Source organism: Bos indicus x Bos taurus, chromosome 4 (genome assembly GCF_003369695.1).
Source record: "Bos indicus x Bos taurus breed Angus x Brahman F1 hybrid chromosome 4, Bos_hybrid_MaternalHap_v2.0, whole genome shotgun sequence".
In the NCBI taxonomy this organism is placed as follows: Eukaryota; Metazoa; Chordata; class Mammalia; order Artiodactyla; family Bovidae; genus Bos; species Bos indicus x Bos taurus.
In genome coordinates, this window is record NC_040079.1 from 109,546,668 (window position 1) to 109,569,415 (window position 22,748).

The following is a 22,748-nucleotide window of genomic DNA, read 5'->3' on the forward strand; positions in this document are numbered from 1 at the left end:
CTCACAGGGGGCCAGCGGCCCCAGATGTTTACAATAGTTTACAGATATGTCACATCTTCCAAAGTTAGGATTCATGATAGCTTATTTTTTTCATGATACCTTTGAAGAATTTCTGTTTTCATCCATGATTTCTAATCTTAAGTATCCTAGTTCTATATGTACTATTATAATTTACTGATCAAATTTTATTAATGAGGGTTGATTCATTCACTCATCATATTTACTTTCAACCAAAAAAGTTAAAACCTGGCTCCTCCCTCCCCATTTCTAAGGAAAATGCTAGTGAATTCTCCTAATGTTTTTCTGAAGTCCTCATTTCTATTCAGTCTTGAAAATCCAGAGAGTTAAGTTACAGAGATCCCAGTAATTCACATTTGAAGTCCAGACCCCTCTCTGGGTGCTGATGTCAGAGTCCCATCTTCTGTCACTACTCTAATTTAGGGCATTTATAAAAAATGGATGTATCATGATGGTGCCAGGCTTGGCATGCTAGACTGGACCATAGCACTTTCAAGGTGCAGCCGCCATAGAAACCGTCCAGTCTCATCATCTTCTACGGACAAGGACCTTAAGACCCAGGGCCTTCGCTGAGTTGCCCAAAGTCACACAGGTAGTTTGTAGGCAACTTCATCTTAAATTTCACGTGGACCAGCAGCCTCCATGATACTCCCATATCTTCTCCAGCGAAGGTAAAACTCTTTACTGCTTCTCTCCAAACTATTTTTGTAACATCTTCCTGAATAATTAGCAAACCCATTTAATAGGCACAGACACTGAAGGTCAGAAAGGTTAAATATCTGTTCCCTGAGGGTACAGTGAACATTGCTGAGAGAGGAATAAAACACAAACTCCCGACTCAGAAATCAAGGGTTCTGCCCTTTAGGGTATATAGACGTTAAGGATATTGGCAAATAAAATGAATAATCTTTACAGGTTCTGGACTCTACAGTATCTAACTTACCTCGGAGTTTTAGTATTTGTTCTTTTCAGAGAAAAATAATTTAATCGGGATTTTTAGGGTTAGAGAATACAGACAATTACCTAAATGCAGTTTCCTTCTGGTAAGATTTTAGAATTCGTCTTTCAGACAAATTCAGAAATGTATGTGAACGCATTTTCTTTCAGACAGAAATGTTGTAAATGACTAATCTCTGCAACACAAGAGAAAACACTAAGAAATCCACACAAAGTAGCAGGATGCCCTTGTTCTTTCCTGTTTAAGAAAAGTGGAACACCACCCTCCACTTTGAGATGTTATCCTAATTATGTCTCACGATCCCAGGCTGCTTTGTGCCTGTTTGCCTCAGAGAGACAAGCGCCATTGCTGTGTTCATTGACCACCTACTATGGCCAGACGGCACTGCCAGGGGCTGGGACATTGTAGAAGGGAGCTAGGCACAGTGGATGCTCACGGGGAGCTCGGGGTGGAGCAGAGCAGAGCACCGAGCTTTGAGGAAGGCAAGAAGCAGATGGGCTCTAGGAGTTAGAGCAAAGAGGTTCGGCTGAGGGACTCGCCCAGGTTTTAAGGAAGAGCTGGGCCTTAAAAGGACTGTAGAATTTAGTGAAGAGGGCTAAAAGGAAATGGAGCAGAAGACAGAAGAGACTCCTTTCTAGGGTCCTGAAGTCAGCAAACTGATCCTTAAAGTTTGGTTGGATTATATTTAAAAAATTATCCTGATACATCGCTCTGAAGGAAATCAATAGATTGTCCCCAAAGAAGAAATAAAGGATACGAAGTCAACTTTCCCATTGACAAACATTTATTGGACCCAAAATACTTGCCAGATACTGCGCTGGGTATCAGGAATACAAAACTTTGAGAAACCTTGAACAAAATTAAAGTGGGCATTAAAAATTGGATCCTGTCTTCAATTCATGGTAAAATGTTTGACCCACAGAGCTATGCTATTACATACTTTCTTCTAGACATTCAGAGAATTCTGCCAAGAATTCCATTCTGTATTATTTTCAGGGGAAATCCATCATGAGACAACATAAGAGAGTTACATGAATATGGACCCATACACTATGCAGTCTCATTCACTACATAATAGGAGAGACACAGAATGCCGTTCATTCAGAAAGAATCCGTTGTCTGGACATGCTATACTTAGAGCACTGAGGAACATCTCTTGGTCCCGGGACCTTAGCATATGCCTTCTTCACATATCCCTACTACCAAGCCATTCACAGGAGGTTCTCCCGGGTGACCTTCTCTCTCTTTCTTCCCATCTCCCGGATCCCGCTTTACCATCGTTCACCTCCATCGTGTTGGACCTACACTGCTTCATCTGAACAATCTATCTGAAACACGTATACACCTTTTAGCTCAACCACAGGCAGCTATGACGACGCAACTGTTAGGCCACGTGTGCAGAATACAAGTATTCTCTTGGAAAAGAAATGTAGGAAGTCACTGAATAGGATGGGACACTCTAAACGGAAAAGTAAATGGAGGTATTTCAGTGTGACTGTCACCATCTTTTTAAGTGTATTTCCACAGTTATTTTTCTGATAGCTCAGAATTCTAATGTAGTTGATGAAAGAATCTTAAGAACATGTTTCAAACGAGTCACAACAATATGCCAGGAACATAAAGGTATTCACACTCACACACAAAGGGAACAGAAGATAGGAGTATCTATCAAAAGGGAAAAAACTGAAAAGATGATGATAATTATACAGATATGAACATAGTGCTGACATGTTGCATGGGGATAATTGTAATTTCATCCCATGAAAATGGAATGTTTTCAATAGATAATATTATTTGGCTTTTCTCCTTTAATTTTATAAGCTACTAATTTATTTTTTTTCCCCTCATGGCAGTATCAAAACCATTTCAAGTTCCACTGCTCAAATGCAGTGTACTAGAGCACATGCAACAGCAGGAAGAGAAAAATCCAGATCATTTCCAAATTGACGGGAAGCAATTTATTTAGAAGGTTGAACTTAAAGTCCAAAAATTTACAATTGAAAAATTTGGTGGTACAGTTGACTTTTTCCAAGATATTTAGCAGATTTTCAATATTATATTTTAAAGGCCAATCCTCCAAAAAAAACCCAGTTTAGAAATGCCTGAGGGAGGGGAGAAAATGCATTCAAATGCACTGAATTATATTATGCCTTTTCTGTTGAAATAACAGTTTTTTGTGGTAATTACTTAATAAAGGTAATGTTCATATACACATATAACTCAAATTAAAATTGAGGGTAACTAATTTCAAAGTTATTAAACCAGAGAAGTTTTTTATCAAGATGATAAACAGAACTTTGTAGACAAAAAGTATAAATTTACATGACCTCTAATTAAACTTATTGTATAGTAGATTCTAACAAAACTTCATTTCTGAGTTTCTGGAAAATGTACTTTATAAACTCAAATGGCTAATATAAATCAGAGATCATTTAGAATTAGATGTACATTATACAATTACTAATTTTAAACACATTTCTGATTTCTTAAACAGTGTTATAAAAGTATAGACCAGAATTAAAATTTTCATTTTTATTTTAGGAAAAACAAAAACTTACAGATATTTGGTATAAAATGTTCACACAGGGAATGTATCTCTTACGTGACACTCAGAAAACTTTTAGGGTAAGCTACAACAGTGTATTTGGAAATCCATGAATTCCAATTTTTTAAAAACTAAGGTGATTTGCAACTTTAGAATATCTGAGATGTAGTGTGAAAATACTGGTACAAATAATTATTTTGGAATGATGTACTCATTCATGGAGGACTCCTAAACAAAGGAGTCGGAATTTTGTTCACAGTTTGTAAACTTGGCACAAATTTTGGTATGATAACCTGTTACCCACAAAGGAAGGTATCCATAAACAAAAACAATCTGGTATATACTAATTTTATACAATCCATTGTAAAACTTCCTGATCTGAAGCTTTAACCAACCTGGAGTTTGAATGAACCATAACCAAGGAGAGTGAACAAGACAAATTAACAGTATCAGAGAAAGCAGATGACATAAAGAGAGCTAACACTCAGTATTAGTGTATGTAATTAAATAAAGTTTCATTGTTTTTGACATTGCCCAAGTGATCTAGTAAGCTAAATCATGGAGTTTCTAATTCATTTATGGTTGTTATCCAATTCAGGAATGAAAAATGCAACCCAGTGTAGAAAAGATATTTTTCTGTTAATTTAAAAGATATTTACAGCTTACTATTTTTAAACAAATTATTTACTCAAATTCTTATAATCATTTGCTGGTTCCTATGACTATTGACAATTATTTCTGAGTTACATAAATGTGTTAATTACCAACAAATAAATCTTTTTTTAAAAAAAAGCATTGATAGTGTGAGCAATTATCAAAATGGAGGATTCCCATTTGTGTCTCTGGTTTAAAGTCTAATTAGTGATTTGTAATGATCCAATATTTTATAGAAATACAAATTCCAACACTTTGTTTTCTTAAGTTTGTAAGGTATATGAGATTATAGCTATCTTTACAAATATAAATTTTGTTCAGAAATTGGATTTCATTTTAGAAGATATGCTTCTAAACACAAAAAATGTATTTTATGAATTATCTTAAGCATAAAACACACTTTTTATTTTTTAAGAAGTATTATAATGCCTTGCAAAATATTTGCTAATGTAAATGCAACAATTTTTATTTACCTAACCTGTTACTTCACATTATACTATAGAATCAATTTTATAAAGCCAAATTTTGATCTACTGTGAAATTAGCAAAATAGTTTAATTCAAAATGTCAAAAGATTTATAGAGGTAGTATTTTTCATTCAAACAGAATTTTTCTGGGTTTAAATTTTTACACAGAGTCCTGAAATAAGTAACTTTTTTTAGGGTTTGCATTAAGATATTTCAAAGGGTTTCAAGTATTTTACAGATAGAGATTTTGGATAATATTGAATTCTTTCAAAAAAATAGTCATTTTAAGTTTTGTTTTACTTCATCATAGAAGTCTAGAAGACTTTTCTTTTTCTCCAAAATCTAATTTTCACCTGAAATATTGAGGTTTTCTCAGCAGGTAAAGTATACATTCTTACAAAGTTTCAAATTTCAGAAGTCCAGTAATGCATTTAAAGGAAGCACCCATCGAATCGTGCTCTCCCTTCTTTGTGTGTGTGTGCGTGTGTCTATTATCTTGCTGTTCTGTTATTTAAAGTCAATTTTAGGCTTTTTACCTCCACAGAAATACCTTAGTGAACCCTCAGCAGTTACTAATCACTTAATAACTGTGAACCGGCCAGCCCCTTCAAGTAGATCGTTAACCACAAGAGTGCCAGACAATTTCCAAATCATATCCTCTGTCCAGAAGGAAAAGATAGGGCTTTGTGAGGCCGAAAGGAAGCGAAGGAAAACAAAACAAATGTAGCTCATGCTGAAAGTGAAAAGTGCTTGGACAGATTAGTATTTTCTTTTCTGCAAGGCGTCCTGCCAATTTTTTTTTAATAAAGTTATTTTTTTGGTCTGATTTTTCAGTTTCTTGGAAAGTGTTAGTATTTACCATCCCCACCGGCCCCTCATGATTATTATTGGTCGTTTTGTGTTTTCCCCATCCGTCTACATCAGTGACTGCTGAAACCCCCCGCCCGCCTCACTCTGTCAAAAACCCCAACTCTGGGCGACCCTGGGTTTGATAACTCAGCCGACTGCCGACCACACATCCCACTCTCCCTCTCACGCCTCCTATTTTAGTCGCCCCACTCCAGTTGCAGCGAAAGCCGGAAATTTTCATTTAGCTCCCCCCTCTTTCTCGCCCCCCACTCGGAGCGGAGAGCCGGAGAGCCGGAGGCTCAGAGCACAGCCGGGGCTCGGCCGCCTCCCCTCTCTCCGGAAGGCTTTAATTTGCACACTCGCTGGCCACTGAGCGGCGAGCCCCCCACCCGGCCGCCGGGAGGGTCGCGGGCCGTCGGCCTCCAGGGCCCCCCACCCCGCCCCCGCCGCCTCCCCGGCTCGGGCCCCGAGCCCCGGCCGGAGCCCCGCGGCCTCCGTCCGCCCCCAGCGCGCCGCGCGGGCGGCGCCCTCCGCCGTCCCTCCGCCCTCCGCTGCAGTGCCCACCCCCTCGCCCGAGCGAGCGCCGCTAACTCCTTCCTCGAGCCGGTTTACCTGCTCCGCGCCGCGGCGGACACGTGCGAAGGTCGACCGGTCCCCGCAGCCCCCTCGCGAGGCCCGCCGCGGCCGGGCCCCTCAGGTGAGGCGCTGTGCGCGCTGATGGGTGGGCGGCAGGGTGCGGGGTGGGGGGGTGGTCCTTGGGGAAGACTTGGGGGCTTGGCCCGGGTCGGAGGGGAGGGTGGGTGGGGGTGACTGGGGCGGGTGGGGGGCGGTAGGTTCTCGGAATCGGCTGTGGTTAACCCCTTACGATCCAGGAGGGGTGGTTACAGGGGCCAGTTTCGGGGGAGCTACAGGAGTTTCTCCTAATCTGACTAGAGGGGAACATCCCACACGAGGGACTCCCCCCAACGCCGAGCTCCTGTGCCTGCTCGCACACAGTCTTGCGCACAAACACCCACACAAACACTTCTTCTCCAGTCTTTCAAACGGAACTTAGGCTCCACTGGGAAACTCACCGAGCAATTTACATTCAGGGTTTAAAATGCACTGCTTTTGGGGACCTCACGCGGGAGAGAATGTGTTTCGGTACCTTGTATTTATTTCCCCACGAAAGCTCCCCCTCCATCTCGCCGAGGTGTGGGTGTGAGCTCCACCTTCCCCACCGCGAGATAAATGTTAACGCAGACTTTTTGCTGGCAGCCCCCACGGGCGTGTTCTGCACTTAGGAGTGCACGCCGGCGGCCAGTGCCCAGGCTGGGAGTCCCCCCGCAAGGATGGACGCTTGCTTTAGTTTCCTAGTTTACTTTCCTAATTTAAAATATCGTTAAAACGCACGCCCCATGGGTGAACACCTCCGGGCCCGACCCCGCATCCGTCAGTGTGCACGTGGGCGCATCTGCGTGTGTGTACACGCGGGAGTCGTGGTCCCCGGGGCGGCCTCAGGTCGCCGCGGTGGTGGCGACCCTTGCGGTGCTTGGCAGGCTTCGGGAGAGGCACATGAAGGATTTCATTGAGTGTGAAGACAGAGAGCAGAGACAGAAAGCAGAAGGAGGCGGCTGCAGCCTTTGTAGTCGCGGAGGAATGCGGAAATGTTGAAGCACTCTGTCAAACTTTTTTGAAATGGGGTCAAGTCACATTCAGCCAGCGTGGGAAAGCAACAACAACAACAAAAAAAGTGGACGGGGCGGGGGACAGGGGGGAGGCACGGCTGCTCCCGTTTCTCTCCGCCGGAGCCGACAGTCCGGGGAGCAAGGCGGGGAGAGCCGGGGCGGGCGGTGCGGGGCCCAGCGGGGGCGGCGGGCGCAGCTCCCTGCGGGGGTGGGACGTCCCCGCCGCTTCCTTCGCCGCCGGGCGGCGGGCAGGACTGGGGCGGGGAGGGGGCCCGCGGGAGGGGGCGGGCGGCGCGGCTCGCCGCGGCTCCTCCGCTACCTGTGTGGCCCTCGGCCTGGCTCCGACCGCTGGTTCCTCGGCTCGGGGGGCTCGTTCCTCGCCCTCCCCCCGCCCCCAGGACTAGCCTTCACCTTTTAAGGAGAATTTTGAATGGAGAGAATGTGAGGGGCCCGGTGCTCTCCGCGGTCCCCTCCGCCCGCAGACCGCGGGGGTCGCGCAGTCTGTATCTTTAATTCCTGGCGGAAGGCGAGAGAGCCAGAGGTTGCGGGGCAGGTAATTCCGAGGAGCTCCGGGAATTTCGGACACGCAGTCGGAGCGGTGAATGTCCGGCGGAGGCCACAGCGTTGGTGGAGCGGAGGTCCCCTGGGTCCTGGATTGCAGTTTGAATGGGAAAGAAGGGTGCGACCCCCCCCTTCCCTGTTTTGTTGTGTGTGTTGGGGGTGGGCTCCGGGGGTCACTGACTGCTATTCGGACCCGACCTTAAGCTGAAAGGGGAGTGGAGCAACCACCTCTGCTGCCTACTTAGGGAACAACCCGGGTAGTGGGGAAAGGTTCGCGAGTCCTGGCCGCGGGGGCGCAACCCCTTTTCGCTTTCCCCTGGAGGCTCAGCTTTTACTCCCCCCACCCTTACCCTTTTTAAGGGGAGGCTGAGTTTTGCTCAGGTTGCAATCGGTTGAAAAATTAAAGGCGAGTCACGATTATGCCGCCTTGCTTCTGAAGTTGTTCTCCAAGGAGACGACAAGCTGAAGTGCGGCGAGCACCTCTTTATCCCATTCTTAGGGTTCGGTAGGCGACTTCACCCGCCCCCCCTCCCGCCCCCGCCGCCACACCGCGGGGGGAGGCATCTCTCACCCACTCCCGAGTAGCGGGAGCTCCCGCCCTCTCGGATCTGATGGGTTTCCACCAGGGAGGTCTTCCCAAGTCAGAGGAAGGATTCCGTTTCCAACCCAGACTCTTTTACCTTAAAAAGACCATTTGTGTGTCGTTTTTAAATGTCTCCTCGTAGAAAAACTGAAAGTAGAAAGAAAGGAAGCAATTTCCGAGCAGATGTCTGACCACCCCTTCTCGCACACTCCCAGCATCGGGTTACAAAGGTCCTGGGAGCCCCCACCCACATTCTACGGCCGCACTCGGGCGGACCCGAGGTCTCTCCACACCAGGCTGCGCAAGACCCCAGAACGCCCCCACGGCACCCATGGAGCCCCTGTCCCCTGACGTCCAGGCCCGGTAGGCAGGGAGGGTAGCAGCGCAACACAATGATACAGGGAAATATTAAGCCGTGACATTGACGTGCCCGGCGCCTCCCCTCCCCCGCGCTCCCGGCACACTCTGGGCTGCTTGGCACGCCCCCTCTCGTTCCACTGCGTCCCGCGCCCTGCGCTCATCCCAGAGGGGCCCCTGCAACCTCTCCGCGCGAAGACGGCTCCAGCTCTGCAGGGAAAGAAAAGTAACTTCGTTTTTCTCGGAGGAACCAGGAAGGATTAAGCGGCCTGGGAGAGGGCAGGAGCTCGCAGAGGGTAGCGATGGGGGCTGCGTAAAGGAGGAGGAGGGGTCCCTGTAGGAACCCCGGAGAAGGCGCCTGGGATGTCTAATTACACTTTTTTCTTGTCCTCCCGTCTCCTCTTTTAGGTGGAATGACCGTGGACTGAGACGCGCCCGGGCTGAGACTGAGACTATGTAATCGCCTCGGTGTCTGCAGAGGACTGCGCTTCGGGGAGGGAAGAGGAGGGATCGGCTCGCTCCTCGGCGACTCAGCAGGCGGAGTTTCGCAGCGGCGGCACCAGGGTTGCGCCCGCCCGCGGGGAGGTCGCTCCATCCAGCCCCGGCGGCCGCGAGAGTCCGAGCGCCCGGGCGCGGTAGTCGGCGGGGGGTGAGAGAGAAAGCGAGACCGAACTCCGGGGCCCGAGGGAGCCAGCCGGGGAGTCCGGGAGGAGGCGAGCGGCGGCCACCAGCGAGCCGAGCGCGCCCCCCGCCCGCCCCAGCGGCACCGCGCCGGGCGGCATGGAGAAGGACGGCCTGAGCCGTGCCGACCAGCAGTATGAGTGCGTGGCGGAGATCGGGGAGGGCGCCTACGGGAAGGTGTTCAAGGCCCGGGACCTGAAGAACGGAGGCCGTTTCGTGGCGCTGAAGCGCGTGCGAGTGCAGACTGGCGAGGAGGGCATGCCGCTCTCCACCATCCGCGAGGTGGCGGTGCTGAGGCACCTGGAGACCTTCGAGCACCCCAACGTGGTCAGGTGAGCGGTGGATCGGCGCCCGTGCCGTCGGGGGCAGTGCGCTGGGGGAGGGGCTGGGATCCCCGGCCCCACGAAGATGCTGCGCGTGCGGGAGGGTGGGGGGACGGCGGGGGAGGCATGGCGCCATCCGTCGACCTTACTGGGTGAGAGTGAGTTTTGTCGACAGAGCCACGAGCCAGAGCTGGTGATCTTGCCAGACAGCGAGCAAAAAGACCAGTCAGAAAATATGACCTGCGCAGCCTTCCTCGCTGCTGTGCCAGTTCTAAGTGTTTTTCTCCGGTTCGTCCTGAAAGAGGTCCTGAAAGATGGATGTCTTTTAGGGGCTAGAACAAGGCAACCTGAGACGGGCGCCCCCCACCCCCCACCCCCAGCCCACCCGTGTAGTTTCCTTGGCCATTAGGGGAGTTTTTGAGAGAATGAATGAGAGGTAACAGGGTATGGTGGTAATTAGTAGGAAGAAAAGTCTTCTGCCATAGCCTAGTATAAATGAGGTTTGAAAGTGCAGAAACACTTGAGAATAATTTTGTCAATTACACCTACAGTTTCTTTTCGCTAACATTGCATATTGATAAGGATGCCTGATGAAGGACTTCAGTGCCAACGCCCAGTTTGTGTCCTTTTAAAAATGTCTTCCAAATATGTTACCTGTTTGTATTATTTTGTGTGTCTAAGAGAGCATAGTCCTTAGGCTTCTTCTCCAGTCAGTCAGTCCAGGTTATGAAATATTTAGATTCTAAACGTCCTGCCCAGGATTTTCCTGGGTGGGCTGTGCTGCCGGGTGGGGAGGCAGCAGTTTTTACCGCGTTTCTTGTGTGGGAACCAGTATTAAACCAAAGTGTGTGTGACTTTGGATAATGGTGTTTTCTTAGTGATCCTGGAATTTCCCCATTGTGTGTTTGACATTGTGTGGTGTGTCATCCTTTTCTTTTTTAAACAGAGGTGCATAGTTTTAAGCTGAAAAGGAATGCCCGGAAACTTCTACAAATTAGGGTGTGATTTTACCTTTCTCAACCAACGTCTAAGATAATAAGTTGGAAAAAGGAGGTCTTGAGGTCTTCTTCCTGTCTCCTTATCCGTCGAGGGGCTCTTTTCAACAGATATATATCTACTACTGTATGTGTGCTGTGGACGAGATTATGTAAATAAGCATAGCTAAATATTTTTGTGAAAAGTCAAACAATTTAACATTAGTCACCAAAGTGGAGAGACCCAAGACTGACCTTTGAAATACCAAGCCCTCTATAGACTCAGGAAGCCCATGTGTCTACAGAGTCTTCCTGGGAGGTTTCGACTTGTCTCCTCTCATCCCAGGCCGGATGACTTGTATGGTACTTTGTTCCTGCCACAGTTAGGACTCAGGCTAGAAGGCAGCAAAGAATCGTAACTACACAAACAAGGTAATAAATGGCTGTAAAGCTTGGAACCAATATACCTCTGTTTCAGCCAATAGCGAAGAGAGGGACTGAAAGAATCAGTGATTTAGGAAGATGAGATTATATATAAAAGCAGTAGGTTTTTATAACCTGTGTATTTTTTTGTTGTTGTTGAAAAAACAACAGAAACCCTTTTGGGTCGTCTTTGTGATACTGGAGAGGAAAGTGAAGGGTACATTTGTCCCCTGTAACTTAGTTATCTTCCTAGCGGAACCACCCAGTCACTTCCCAAAGGGTGAATTCCACCGCTAGAATTTAAGTCCAAAATTCTTGTTTTATTTTGTCTGTTACCTATGGATAGTGTCCAGTTAAGGATGATTATCATGTATATGAATAAAATCATGGCCTTCCAATCGTCGAGGTATTCCGGAGGCACCCCTGTGTAACACCGTCCTTTCCCTAAAGCACAGTTTACTCTCATAACAGAGGGAAGTTGTTTTTGCCCTTGTGCCGGCAAATCCAACTTATTCTCTTGATTTATCTTCTTGAGCTTGGTGTGTCTTTACACATTTCTAACCAAGCCACATGTCTTGGATTCTGTACTGAGAAATTTTAGGAGATTGCATTGATAAGTCGAAATTGTACTGATATGTTGGAAGACAAAGGCATCATTTTCTAAAACTATTTCACATGTTAAGTGGTAAAGATGACATCTACCTCTTAAGAATCGTGAGGAGAAACTGAGATAGTGTATATGAACAGTTTGTAAATTTAAGAGCGCTTCAGATGTCCAAGTATTATTTGTGTTCAAGAAGATTGACGGTGGGGATGGGGGGGTGGGGAGGGATGGACAGGGGGCTTGCCTTGGTAGAAGTTCCCAGTAAGGCATTAGCTCACCTGTCCTTTCCTGTAGGGACGAATCATACTCAAGCCTAGACGTTACAAGCTCCGGAACCATTAAGCTACTCGGAATATAATGAGCCTATAGTTTGTCAGAAAAAACCATCAGTCATATGCCATGAAGTTCAATGACACTTGAGAAAATCATCGATGATGTCATCCTCACGAGCTGCAGATCTCCATTCCATTTGTTTCCTTCCTGTTTCTTCCCTTCTGCTTCTGCCTGGGGCAATTACTGGTCCCCATGACTTGCTGAGCTTGACTAGGAATTCACATTTTAGATGATGGCGATAATTGTTCAGGCAGGATTAGGAAATCAAGGACAGGTGACAAATTCTTTCCTTCTAAGGGAGAGTTGTCAGAATTGGGCCCCCAAACTTGTGATTTATTGTTGCCCCAGAGGATCCATTTTACAGTCCTGTGGCTGGTTCTTTAAAGGTTTCTTAAAAGGGCAGATAGGTGCCTGTATAAATGCCTTCAAGTCACAAGTAATTGATCATAATTATAGGCCCTTCCCACAGATAGTTAAGCCTCAAAGCTTGAAGACGCATAATAAACACATTAGTTTTTCAAAAGTTTGAGATAGTTGATGGATTTGCCTGAAAAGCTGCCTTGTTGCTGGCTCTGGGACTGCCGGCATGCGCAGGGATAATGACTTGAAATTCTTGCTTACCTGTGGCTTGATGTATCCCCGGCCCAGGCTTGATCAGCCAGTCAGTGTCTGGGATATAAATTTATTTGTATTTTACAGTTAGTAATTCCAAATCTGGGAGCCTTCGCCAGAATCAGACTTCAGTATGAACCTATATTAGAGCTTCTGCACTCCACAAATGAATCCCGTTTTACCTTCTGAACTAAGTATGCAGAGTGGATAAAATAACATGTTTTATCAGCAATCTATCCATTCACCAAATATTTATCAAGGGCCCAGTATTTGCCAGACACTATTAGAAGCTGGGGATACATCAGTGAACAAGTTGAAAAAGTCTCTACATTTACAGAACTTAACCTTGTCATGGGATGAACAATTCTTAGATCTTTTTAATAATTCATTTCTCTTTATTTCCATTGACTTTTTGCTATATCTCACCTAACCTTTTTTTTTTTTTAGAGCAGCTAATATTTGTGATAATTTGGTTACTGTGAATTTGCTGATTGAATAATTAGATAACTGAAACACTAATCAGAATCAAATGCTTTGGCGGGATTAAATTTCACTTTAGGGACATACACAGAGATCTGTATAAGACAACATTGGTGTGCAATTGATAGATATGAACATCTGAGCTCCACTTACTCAACAAGGATTTAGGAAGGACTTACTGTTTAAAAACCAAGGGGATTTTAAATAATAATTCTCCCTGGTTTTGAAGGAATAGTATGGTCACCGTAACCTGGAGACATGAATATCATGTCATTACAGAGATACTGGTTAGTGTTATCAGTGTTGTCTCCGGGGATGAAATTTGTTAGGGTAGCAGGAGAAGTAATTCAAGTTCAAGTACTAGTTCAGTAATCTAAAACTCTCAGTATTTCAGTGAATAAACTGGTGATGTCTGAATATGTTAAATTATCACTATTAACAAATTTAATCACTGCTTTAAGAAAACCAGGAAAAATGCATATAGCTCACCGATTATTATTCAAGGAGAGTTTTCCCATTTCCTCTTTTTAATGATCTCAGTAATATCATAAAAAGAATAAAAATGTGATTTCTCTGGGAAAACCTATTAACAGAGTAGAAAGATACATGATTGGTTGCTGCATAAACATGAATCCTCTGGTGGGTTAGTTTATGGGAATCCTTCTGAATAAACTGTTATTTTGTGGGTGAATAATATATTTATTAGGACTTGTTTCAGGGAAGGCAGGAGAAGCACGAATTTAAAATGTGTTTTTATGTGAAAAGTAGGCTTTGTCTTTCATTCTCTGAGAGCTCCTTGAGAAGTTCCCAAGTTATTGAACTTTAGTAAATACACATTTTCATAGTGATGTTCTTCCGTTCCTTGTTGCCGCAGAAGAACTTGGTAGTGCTGAATTGTTGCCATGGATTGCGCTGTATCCTTTTCACACAACTGTTATCACTATTGAACTATTAGAATTTCTTTATCAATGAGGAAGTAGCTCTTAAGAGGAAGACTTGTTTAAACTTGAGTATCTTTTAGGGTATTTTCCTATGTTTAGAACAAAGGTAAGTGGAAATCTGTGAAAACAGACTCCTTATTAAAAGTAAATTACCTTTAGGGAGGAGAGAGTAGCATTGAAACATATATATTACCCCGTGTAAAACAGATAGCTAGTGGGAAGTTGCTATATAACACAGGGAGCACGACCTGGCCATCTGTGACGACTGAGAGGGATGAGGGTTGGGAAGAAGGCTCAAGAGGAAGGGTGTACACACACACACACACACACACACACACATACTTAATAGCTGATTCACATTGTTGTATGGCAGAAACCAACATAACTTGTAAAGCAATTATCCTCCCAATTAAAAATAAAATTTAAAAAAAAATTATCTTAAAAAAAAAATCATGTCTCACTATTAATGATTTCCTAAGAATGTTTTTTAAGAATAAAACATCCAATACTCTGTGTGATGGGAAACTCATTAATAGTAGGATTGGAAGACACTTTGGAGGCCTTTCAGCCCTTTGGTACTATAGATAAACTAAAGTCCAGAGGTAAGCATCTTGCCTGCCATGCCATTTGAAATTTGTTGACGTACTCTAAAATCTCAGTAGCAATTTTAAAATAATTTCTTTCGTTTGAAGGAAGAGTTAACTCCAGTGAGTACATTTCTAGTTTGGAAAAAAATGAACTATATGTAGACAAAGGTGATGGTTTGCCAGGAATAAATGACATATCAACTCGGGAAATTCCTGAATTCTTGCAGTATGCCTTACTGAAGTAAATCTGTAAAAAAGTGTGATTATCCATTACATTCTGCTTTTAAGGAAATTGGGTAATAACTATGATCATTTAAATAGCTATAGTTAAGTAAAAATAGAGGTAAATAATGTAGTTAAGTAAGTAATAATACTAAATTCATTTGAGACAAAGAACAGTTAAAAAAAATCTAAATGCTTATGAACTATTTCATAATGTGGCCCTGGCATCTAATTCCCAGTTAGTGAAATAAACACTATAATACTTGAAAATTAGGTAGGATAGCAACTTCTAGACACCTAAGTAAATATGTGTTGCCCATGCTTCTTGAACTAATCACACCATTTCTAGTTCTCATGAGGCTCAGATAAGCTTCTCAGTCTTCTTTTTTAAGGTTTATTTATTTGTTTTTGTCTGCGCTGGATCTTGATCGCTGTGCTCAGGCTTTCTCTAGTTTCCGAGTGGGAACTTCTCTCTGATTGTTGTATGCAGGCTTCTCACTGCAGTGGCTTCTCTTGGGGAGCCCAGGCTCTAGGCATGTGGGTTCCCGGAGTTACAGCTCAGGGGCTCTAGAGCACCAACTCAGGAGTTACGGCGCACAGGCTTAAGTTGCTCTGTGGCGTATGGAATCTTCCTGGACCAGGGATCGAACCTGTGTCCCTTGCATTGATAGGTGAATTCTTAACCACTGGACCCCCAGAGGAGTCCTCCTCAGTTTTCTTAGGAAGGAAATTAATCATGAGCTTCCTGGTGTTCTAGAACACAGCAGAGATGAAATCTGGGCACAGGAGGAGTGGGAGTACAAGAAGGTAGTGTTTGGAAGTGGGGCCTTTTCCAGGCGCATGGAAAATAGACACAGGTGGTTGGTGACAAGCCTGCCTACATAAAGGTTACCATTTGATTGGTGATCTATAGATGCCAAGTGTACTGGGGCAGGCGGGTGAGCAGTCAGAGGGAGGAGTTTTGTAAGAGCTGCTGGGCAGTTGTTCTGAGTGTCACCTGTGTGTTGCCATGCTTGATTTTGTTTTACCAACTACTTATGTAACTGCTCCCCATTAAGGTGAAATAAAGGCACCTTTAAAATATATATATATATATATATATATATATACACACACACACACACATATTATTTATCAGCATGTGAGATCCAGTTCCCTGAGAAGGGATCAAACCTGGGCCCCCCTGTCTTGAGAGCTTGGAGTCTTAGCCACTGGACCACAAGAAAAATCCCAAGAACATTTTTTTTTTAATATTATTTTTAATCGGACAATAATTGCTTCACAGTGTTGTGTTAGTTTCTGCCATACAGCAGCTTGAATCAGCCGTAAGTATCCGTATATTCCCTTCCTCTTGAGCCCTCTTCCCACCCCCAGCCCACCCCTTCAGGGCGTCACAGAGCTCTCAGCTGAGCTCCCTGTGCCGTGTAGGTGCTTCCCGCCAGCTGCCTGTGTTGCCCGTGGGAATGATACGTGTCAGTGCTACTCTGTCAGCGCACTGCCCCCTCGCCTTACCTCGCTGTGCCCGCGAGCCCATTCCTACATCTGCCTCTCTGTTCCTGCCCTGCAAAGAGGTTCATCAGTACGCTTTTCCTAGATTCCATGTATATGCATTAATATATGATATTTGTTTTTCTCTTTCTGACTTAGTTCACTCTGTATAACAGACTCTAGGCTCATCCACCTCAGTGCAGCCAACTCAGATTCGTTCCTTTTTATGGCTGAATAATAATCCATTGTATGTTATGTATCACAAAATAAAGGCAGCTTAAAGCATGTGGCAGGAATCTGTATGTTTGCGCACACAGCAGTCGCCTGGAAGCCCATTTAGGATGGAATCAGTATTAAACAGTTAGTAGTTTACCTGAATTTGGACAGCTACTTACTTTGTCATTCAAGTAGCCATTTTAATTACTGAGTCCTATTTAGCCTTCCTAAAGGATTTTAGTTCAGTAGAATTAGAATCACAGTACAGGAGTTTTTTTTCATTGAAAAGGGTTTTAGATTTAACTTGATTCAACCCTCTTTGACCTGTGTAGGAACTGTTGTGTAAATGCATTAAAAAATTGCCTGATTTTTAATCAGTTACTTTATTCCTCAGTTACATGAGTTGTAGATACAAACTGAGGATAACTAAGGCTCAAAAACAGGTTTATATCTAGTGTTAACAGAACAGGATGACTGATGGGCATTGCGTATCAGAAAACATTCCCTTGAATGAGAAAAGTATTTTCAGTTTAATGCTTTTATGTTTGCTGACTTGAAGACAAGGGTCGGCTGTATCTTTTATATCCATAAATAACAGGGTCCATACTGTTAGTTGCCCAATATGTGTCCTGAATGAAGTAGAGTAAATTAAATTATAAGCCCCTCACATGAGAACTTTTCATCGTTTTAGAGTTGCATGTAACATTAGTAGGACTTCCTTGGTGGCTCAGTGGTAAAGAATCTGCCTGAAGTGCAGGAGATGCAGCAGACACTGGTTTGATCGCTGGGTTGGGAAGATCCCCTGGAGGAGGGCATGGCAACCCACTCCAGTACTCTTGCCTGGAGAATCGCATGGACAGAGGAGCTTGGAGGGCCACAGTCCATGGGGTCGCAAAGAGACCCCATGCTGAAGTGACTGATATCTCAAGATACATGCTGGCAGATTATTGGTTTTGACTGTATCTGTACGCCAAGCTATTTAGTAAGAACACTCAAATACTTTACTGATGTTTAAAATTTTCCCTGTGACTGTCTGTTTTTTTCATCTTTAGTCCTAGCTTCAACTTTGATGGGATTTTCTTGTATTCTTTGTGCGCGTTCCCTGCTTGCATCCTACACTGATATTGACTAGTCCATTTCCTCTCCCTGGGCTCCTTGCTGCCCCCGCTGTGTTTAATGGGAGCTGGTCTCAGGGTACGCTCTCCTCCCTGTACCACCTGCCGGCACCTGTTGAAATACTGTGTATGCATCCTTCAGAACCAAGCTCTAATGCCACTGTTTTTTGGGGGGAGGGTACATACCGTCCTCTTTATTGTTTGTAGTATTGCTGTTGGGTTGTGCCTTACAAACAAAGGAATTCTGATAAGTTCGATTTCACACCTTTCTTATCCTAAAAGAAAAAATTAGTGCACAATGTTCACGATTGCATATGTTGAATTATCAAAGTTATCTGTGACACGGGTGAATTTCCATTTTGAGCAAACACTGATGAAAACCAGTTTCTTCACTTAAAATTTTATACGTCGGAGGGTTGGGAGAATTTTCCACCCTCCAGATTCTGTCTTCATGTGTTTCAGACCCTGTTTCTCCTCCGTTAGTCATGTGCTTCCTGACTTGTGTGTGTCCTTAATACCTTCATTTGGATAAAATTTCTGCTTCCTTTGAATCTTAACAACCTCAGCCCTCCTTTATGGTGCTTAGTATATGTCTGTCTGCCCTGTATATTACTATGCTTATTATGTAAGGTATAATACCAATCTCCCCTCCTCCCACTGTTTCTGACCCTTTTAACTTTCCACACCCCAGTGGTGAGCTCCTTGAGGCAGAAAGTGTGTATTGGGTCACGTCCATTTACATTCTACATCCAGTGGAAATAAAATGAATGAATGAACAAATGAATGAAATAATGAAAAGGGGATGTAGGTATTAAGTAAGGGATCATATGGGTTATTTCCATCACAGGAATGTTAATACAAAGGAGTGTCAAATAAAGAGGGAAAATAGATCTGTATATTGGGTTATACTTATTTGGTTTCCCGGGAATAATAAATATTGAAAAGAGGAATTTTCATTTTTTTCACTCCAGCATATATAGTTTATAGTCAAGTGAGTTTTAAAATTTAAGTAATTCCCATGGTTAACAGTCTTGGGCTTAATTTACATACTATAGAGAAGACATTAACATCAGGAAATGTGCACACATTCAGTAAAAGTTGAAAATGATTTGCACATTTTTAAATATAAGAATGTAAGTTACTCTGAATACATTTTAATTGCTTGAATTCTTTTACTTTTCTTTTTACCACTAATGTGGCTTTCTGTGCTGGAAGAACTCTTCGGAGGAATGGAATTAAGTGAAATCTTTCTGTGTGCTAAGTCATTCAGTTGTGTCTGACTCTTTGCAACCCTGTGGTAGCACGCCAGGCTCCTCTGTCCATGGGATTCTCCAGGCAAAAATACTGGAGTGGTTTGCCATTTCCTCCCCCAGGGGATCCTCCCGACCAAGGGATCGAAGCCTTGTCCCTTACGTCTCCTGTACTGGCAGGCAGGTTCTTTACCACTGACCGCCAGGGAATCACCTTTCCCCAATATCCTGTCCTTTAATGGGTTTATTGTCGGCAGGTCTGAGGACACAGCGCCCCCAGGAACACGTTGTCAGAACTTTTGCAAGCGTGGTGCTATCTACTTTAGTTCACTGTTCAATTTAACTCAAGGAGGAATGGAATTATTTGTTCTTTCTCTTTTTATTTCAAAATCTCAAACAGAATTATTCCTTTTTATGGCACACACTGGAATTTTCCAAGGCTCCTCTTAAGGCATGACCACCTTAGGACATTTTAAATTTCGTTCCTTATACTCTGTGTGTAAGTCATTAAGATCTATCCACAGAAAAGAGGTAGTTCTCTTTCAGGGACACTAATCTCTAATGAAGTCTCTTTTTTATTTTGCTTTCTTTGTTAAGTAATCTCATAATTTCTGTGTTAGGTATTCCTAAAAATTAGTGTAAAACATGTATTTTTCCTAATGTTTTCTTTTTAGAAGGTAAGGTATGAATGTGTAAAGTTGGAAACATTAACTCTTAGCCCTATTCACCAACAGAACAAGAAAAACAGAATATGTCTTTGCATTTTAAATGTTAGGCTATTGGCTCTGACCAATATATTTTAAAACTTTTTGGTGGAAACCAGGAAGCTAGCTGAGTGGTTTCAAGTTGGGAGTTTTAGATGATGTCGTCTACATTCCAACCATGTAGAATCACTTAAAGGAGCTATTAAATAGCCTTGGATAAAAACGGGATGTTTTCTTGTTGAGCCATAAGAAACCCAGAGACAAGATTTAGAGATTGGGCTGGAAAGGACTCCTGTTGCTGATCAGGACTGAAGTACATTTAAGTTATGGAAGTCCCCTTAAAGAACAGGGACAGCATCCCTCCTTTGAAATAACATACCTCTTACATATTAAGATGAAATGAAAAGTTGAGACATCCTGCTAGTTGTTACAAATTCCTTTAAGCCCATGAGATTTAATCAGTGGTAATTTCTCTAACCAAAAGCTCATTAGGCTAGCGTGTAGGATTGATGGTGCCTCTTGGGTCCTCAACTACACCAGTTAGTTTTGCAAAGAGCAAAAGGTTGACTTAGACGGGAGAGTTGGTCTCCAGGAGAACTATAAAAAAGCTTGGTTGATTTGGTGGTACCCATTCCTGATGCGAGAAAAATAGGACTTTTGAGATGAGTCAAGAGTAGCATCTTTGTTTATGAAAAATGGTATAATTTTTTCCCCATCTTAGGTGATAAAGTTGAGAGGTGAAACCATCATTAGGCCAACAGAGAATGGTTAAGAGATGTACCTTATGAACTGAAAGGACCACAGACTCATTAAAAGGAGGGAAGAACATGGCAGAAGGTGAGCTAAGTTGAGGTAGAAGTGAGAGATACTGTATGGTGGAGTTGTAAAATAGTGACAGAATCTGGCAATGCTTACGTAAATCTGAATTTTCTTAAGAGTTCAAGCTTTGAAACCTAGTGAAGCCTAAAGTTCTGGTACGTTTAGAAAGACCATAATCAGTGTTTGTTGAATAAGTGAACTCAGGCTATCATGCTTTTTAATTCCATAATGATAAAATGGCATAGTTGTCTGATTCCTTTTTCTTGGGTACCTTATTTTAGCCAGGGCTTTCCTGGTGGCTCAGAGGTTAAAGCGTCTGCCTCCAATGCAGGAGACTCCGGTTCGATCCCTGGGTCGGGAAGACCCCCTGGAGAAGGAAATGGTAAACCACTGCAGTATTCTTGCCTGGAGAATCCCATGGACCGAGAAGCCTTGTGGGCTACAGTCCACGGGGTCGCAGAGAGTTGGACACGACGGAGTGACTTCACCTTCACCTTATTTTAGCCATATTGCATTGTCCATCATGCCTAGCATGCACATGTCTTGAAGTAATGCATGAATTAATATAGAATGTATGCTTCTCATTAGAACATAAGCTCCATGAAGACATGAATTTTTGCCCCTTTTGTTCACTGCTTTTATCCCCAGTGTCTAGAACAGTATCTGGCACATAAATACTTGTTGAGTGACTTACCGAAGAGCTAAGCAGTGAGCAAAGATTACTCTTTTACAGGAGTTTTTATGACAGTAAAAGTGTAAATTAACACCAAATTCAGCAGCTGTGTTATTTTTCTATTCACTCATTAGTATTGCATTTAAAACTCTTAAGGTTATATAGTCTAATAATTATATTAGTAAATTGGATTATGACAGTAATTAGGAGTTATTGAATAATTTAGTAATTAGCAAGTAGACTGGACACTAAGATATATTCCCTCTAAACTAATTTTTCCACTGATATTTTCATTCAGTTATGAACTTAATTTTACATAAACAGTATTAACTGATATTTTAAATGGTCATATGATTTGTGGCAGAGTTGATTTAGATATTTTGGTGGGAATTTTAGGATATAGTTTCCGATTCTCCCGGTCATGAAATTTTATAGAGAGGATTGACAATCAGTTTCCTGAAGAGTCTGGCGTGAGCTGTAAAGTCCTGGTGTAAGCCCCTACAGCTGTGCTTATCGCAGGCCCATCTCACCGTGAACCTTGGCCCAGTACTGCTGTTTGGCATTGCTGCTGCTCCAAACACCTTTCTTCTCTGCTTAGATCAATTGACTGTGATCACCCAAGGGATCTGACCTTACTTGGTTGTGGCTAATAGTAATGATGAAAAGAAAAAGGAGGAAAAAGCGGAAGAGGAAGGAGAAGGGGAGGAATGGAATGGTGTGGAATAGACTAGAGTAGAGTGAAAGCGTGCAGTGGAATGGTGTGGAATAGACTAGAGTAGAGTGAAAGCGTGCGGTGTTCCCAGCCTGCTGCTGTCAGATACATTGCAAGGACTTGTAACTGAAGTAGGATACCAAGGGGGTTATTTGTAGTTTTTAACTTAAAGTAATTATGTTTTCTCTTAAAGACGTTGTTCTGATTAATATGGCTGTGTAGTCAGTTACCCCAGAATTTAGGGGCTGGAGACAACCTTTTTCTTAGGCTCAAGGATTGGGTGGCTGGGAAACAGCACAGTGAGAGTAGGATCTCTGCCCTGTGATGTCTGAGTGATGCCCTGTGATGACACAGCTGCTAGGGAGTTGATTCATTTGGAGAGGATGTCTTCATTCACAAGTCTAGTGTTCACTCAGGCTGGTTGACATACGCTAAGACCTGAGCAGGGGGCCTGTGGACCAAAGCATGCACTCCATGTATCCTGAGCTTCCTCTCAGCGTCAAGGCTGCAGAGTAACTGGACTCCTGTGGCCCTGCATGGCTCCACAAGCCAGTCAGTATCCTTAGGAACAGGTGGGGTTACTTCTGCCACGTTCTGTTGGTTATAAGTGAGTTCAAAGCCCCACAGATTCAGGGGAGGGCACATCTACCATCTCTTACTGCTGCTGCTGCTGCTGCTGCTAAGTCGCTTCAGTCGTGTCCAACTCTGTGCGACCCCATAGACGGCAGCCCACCATCTCTTACTAGAAAGTATTAAAGAATTTGTGCCTCCCCCCTTGATAATCATGACATACATGCTTGGTGATTACTATAGCAGAGTATATGATAAAAAAGCAAGGCTCCTGTCCCAACTATCCCTGTGCCCAGTACCCAGATACAACTTCTTTTAATTCTGTGTTTGGTGCTTCTGGTTGTTCCTCTGTGAATCTAGAT

At 43.7% G+C, this 22,748-nt stretch overlaps 1 protein-coding gene and 1 long non-coding RNA gene across 7 annotated transcripts in view; one reads left to right on the forward strand and one right to left on the reverse strand.

Annotated features, from left to right (window-relative positions):
- LOC113891737 overlaps positions 1 to 6,177 on the reverse strand; it is a 98,531-nt gene extending 92,354 nt beyond the window's left edge. Inside the window, exon 1 of the long non-coding RNA XR_003510871.1 lies at positions 6,104 to 6,177. This is a non-coding gene — a long non-coding RNA (uncharacterized LOC113891737). The remainder of the gene's footprint in view (positions 1 to 6,103) is intronic.
- Positions 6,102 to 22,748, forward strand: part of CDK6 (cyclin dependent kinase 6) — a 260,499-nt gene continuing 243,852 nt past the window's right edge. The window contains exons 1-2 of one of the 6 annotated variants that reach the window (XM_027540176.1): positions 6,102 to 6,188; positions 9,068 to 9,672. In XM_027540176.1, the coding sequence (XP_027395977.1) occupies positions 9,440 to 9,672 (233 nt within the window). In that variant the 5' untranslated portion in view covers positions 6,102 to 6,188; positions 9,068 to 9,439. Of the gene's footprint in view, positions 6,189 to 7,504; positions 7,838 to 8,397; positions 8,666 to 8,757; positions 8,956 to 9,067; positions 9,673 to 22,748 lie in introns of those variants that run through there. The other 5 variants (XM_027540178.1, XM_027540179.1, XM_027540175.1 and 2 more) reach the window with 5 other exon arrangements.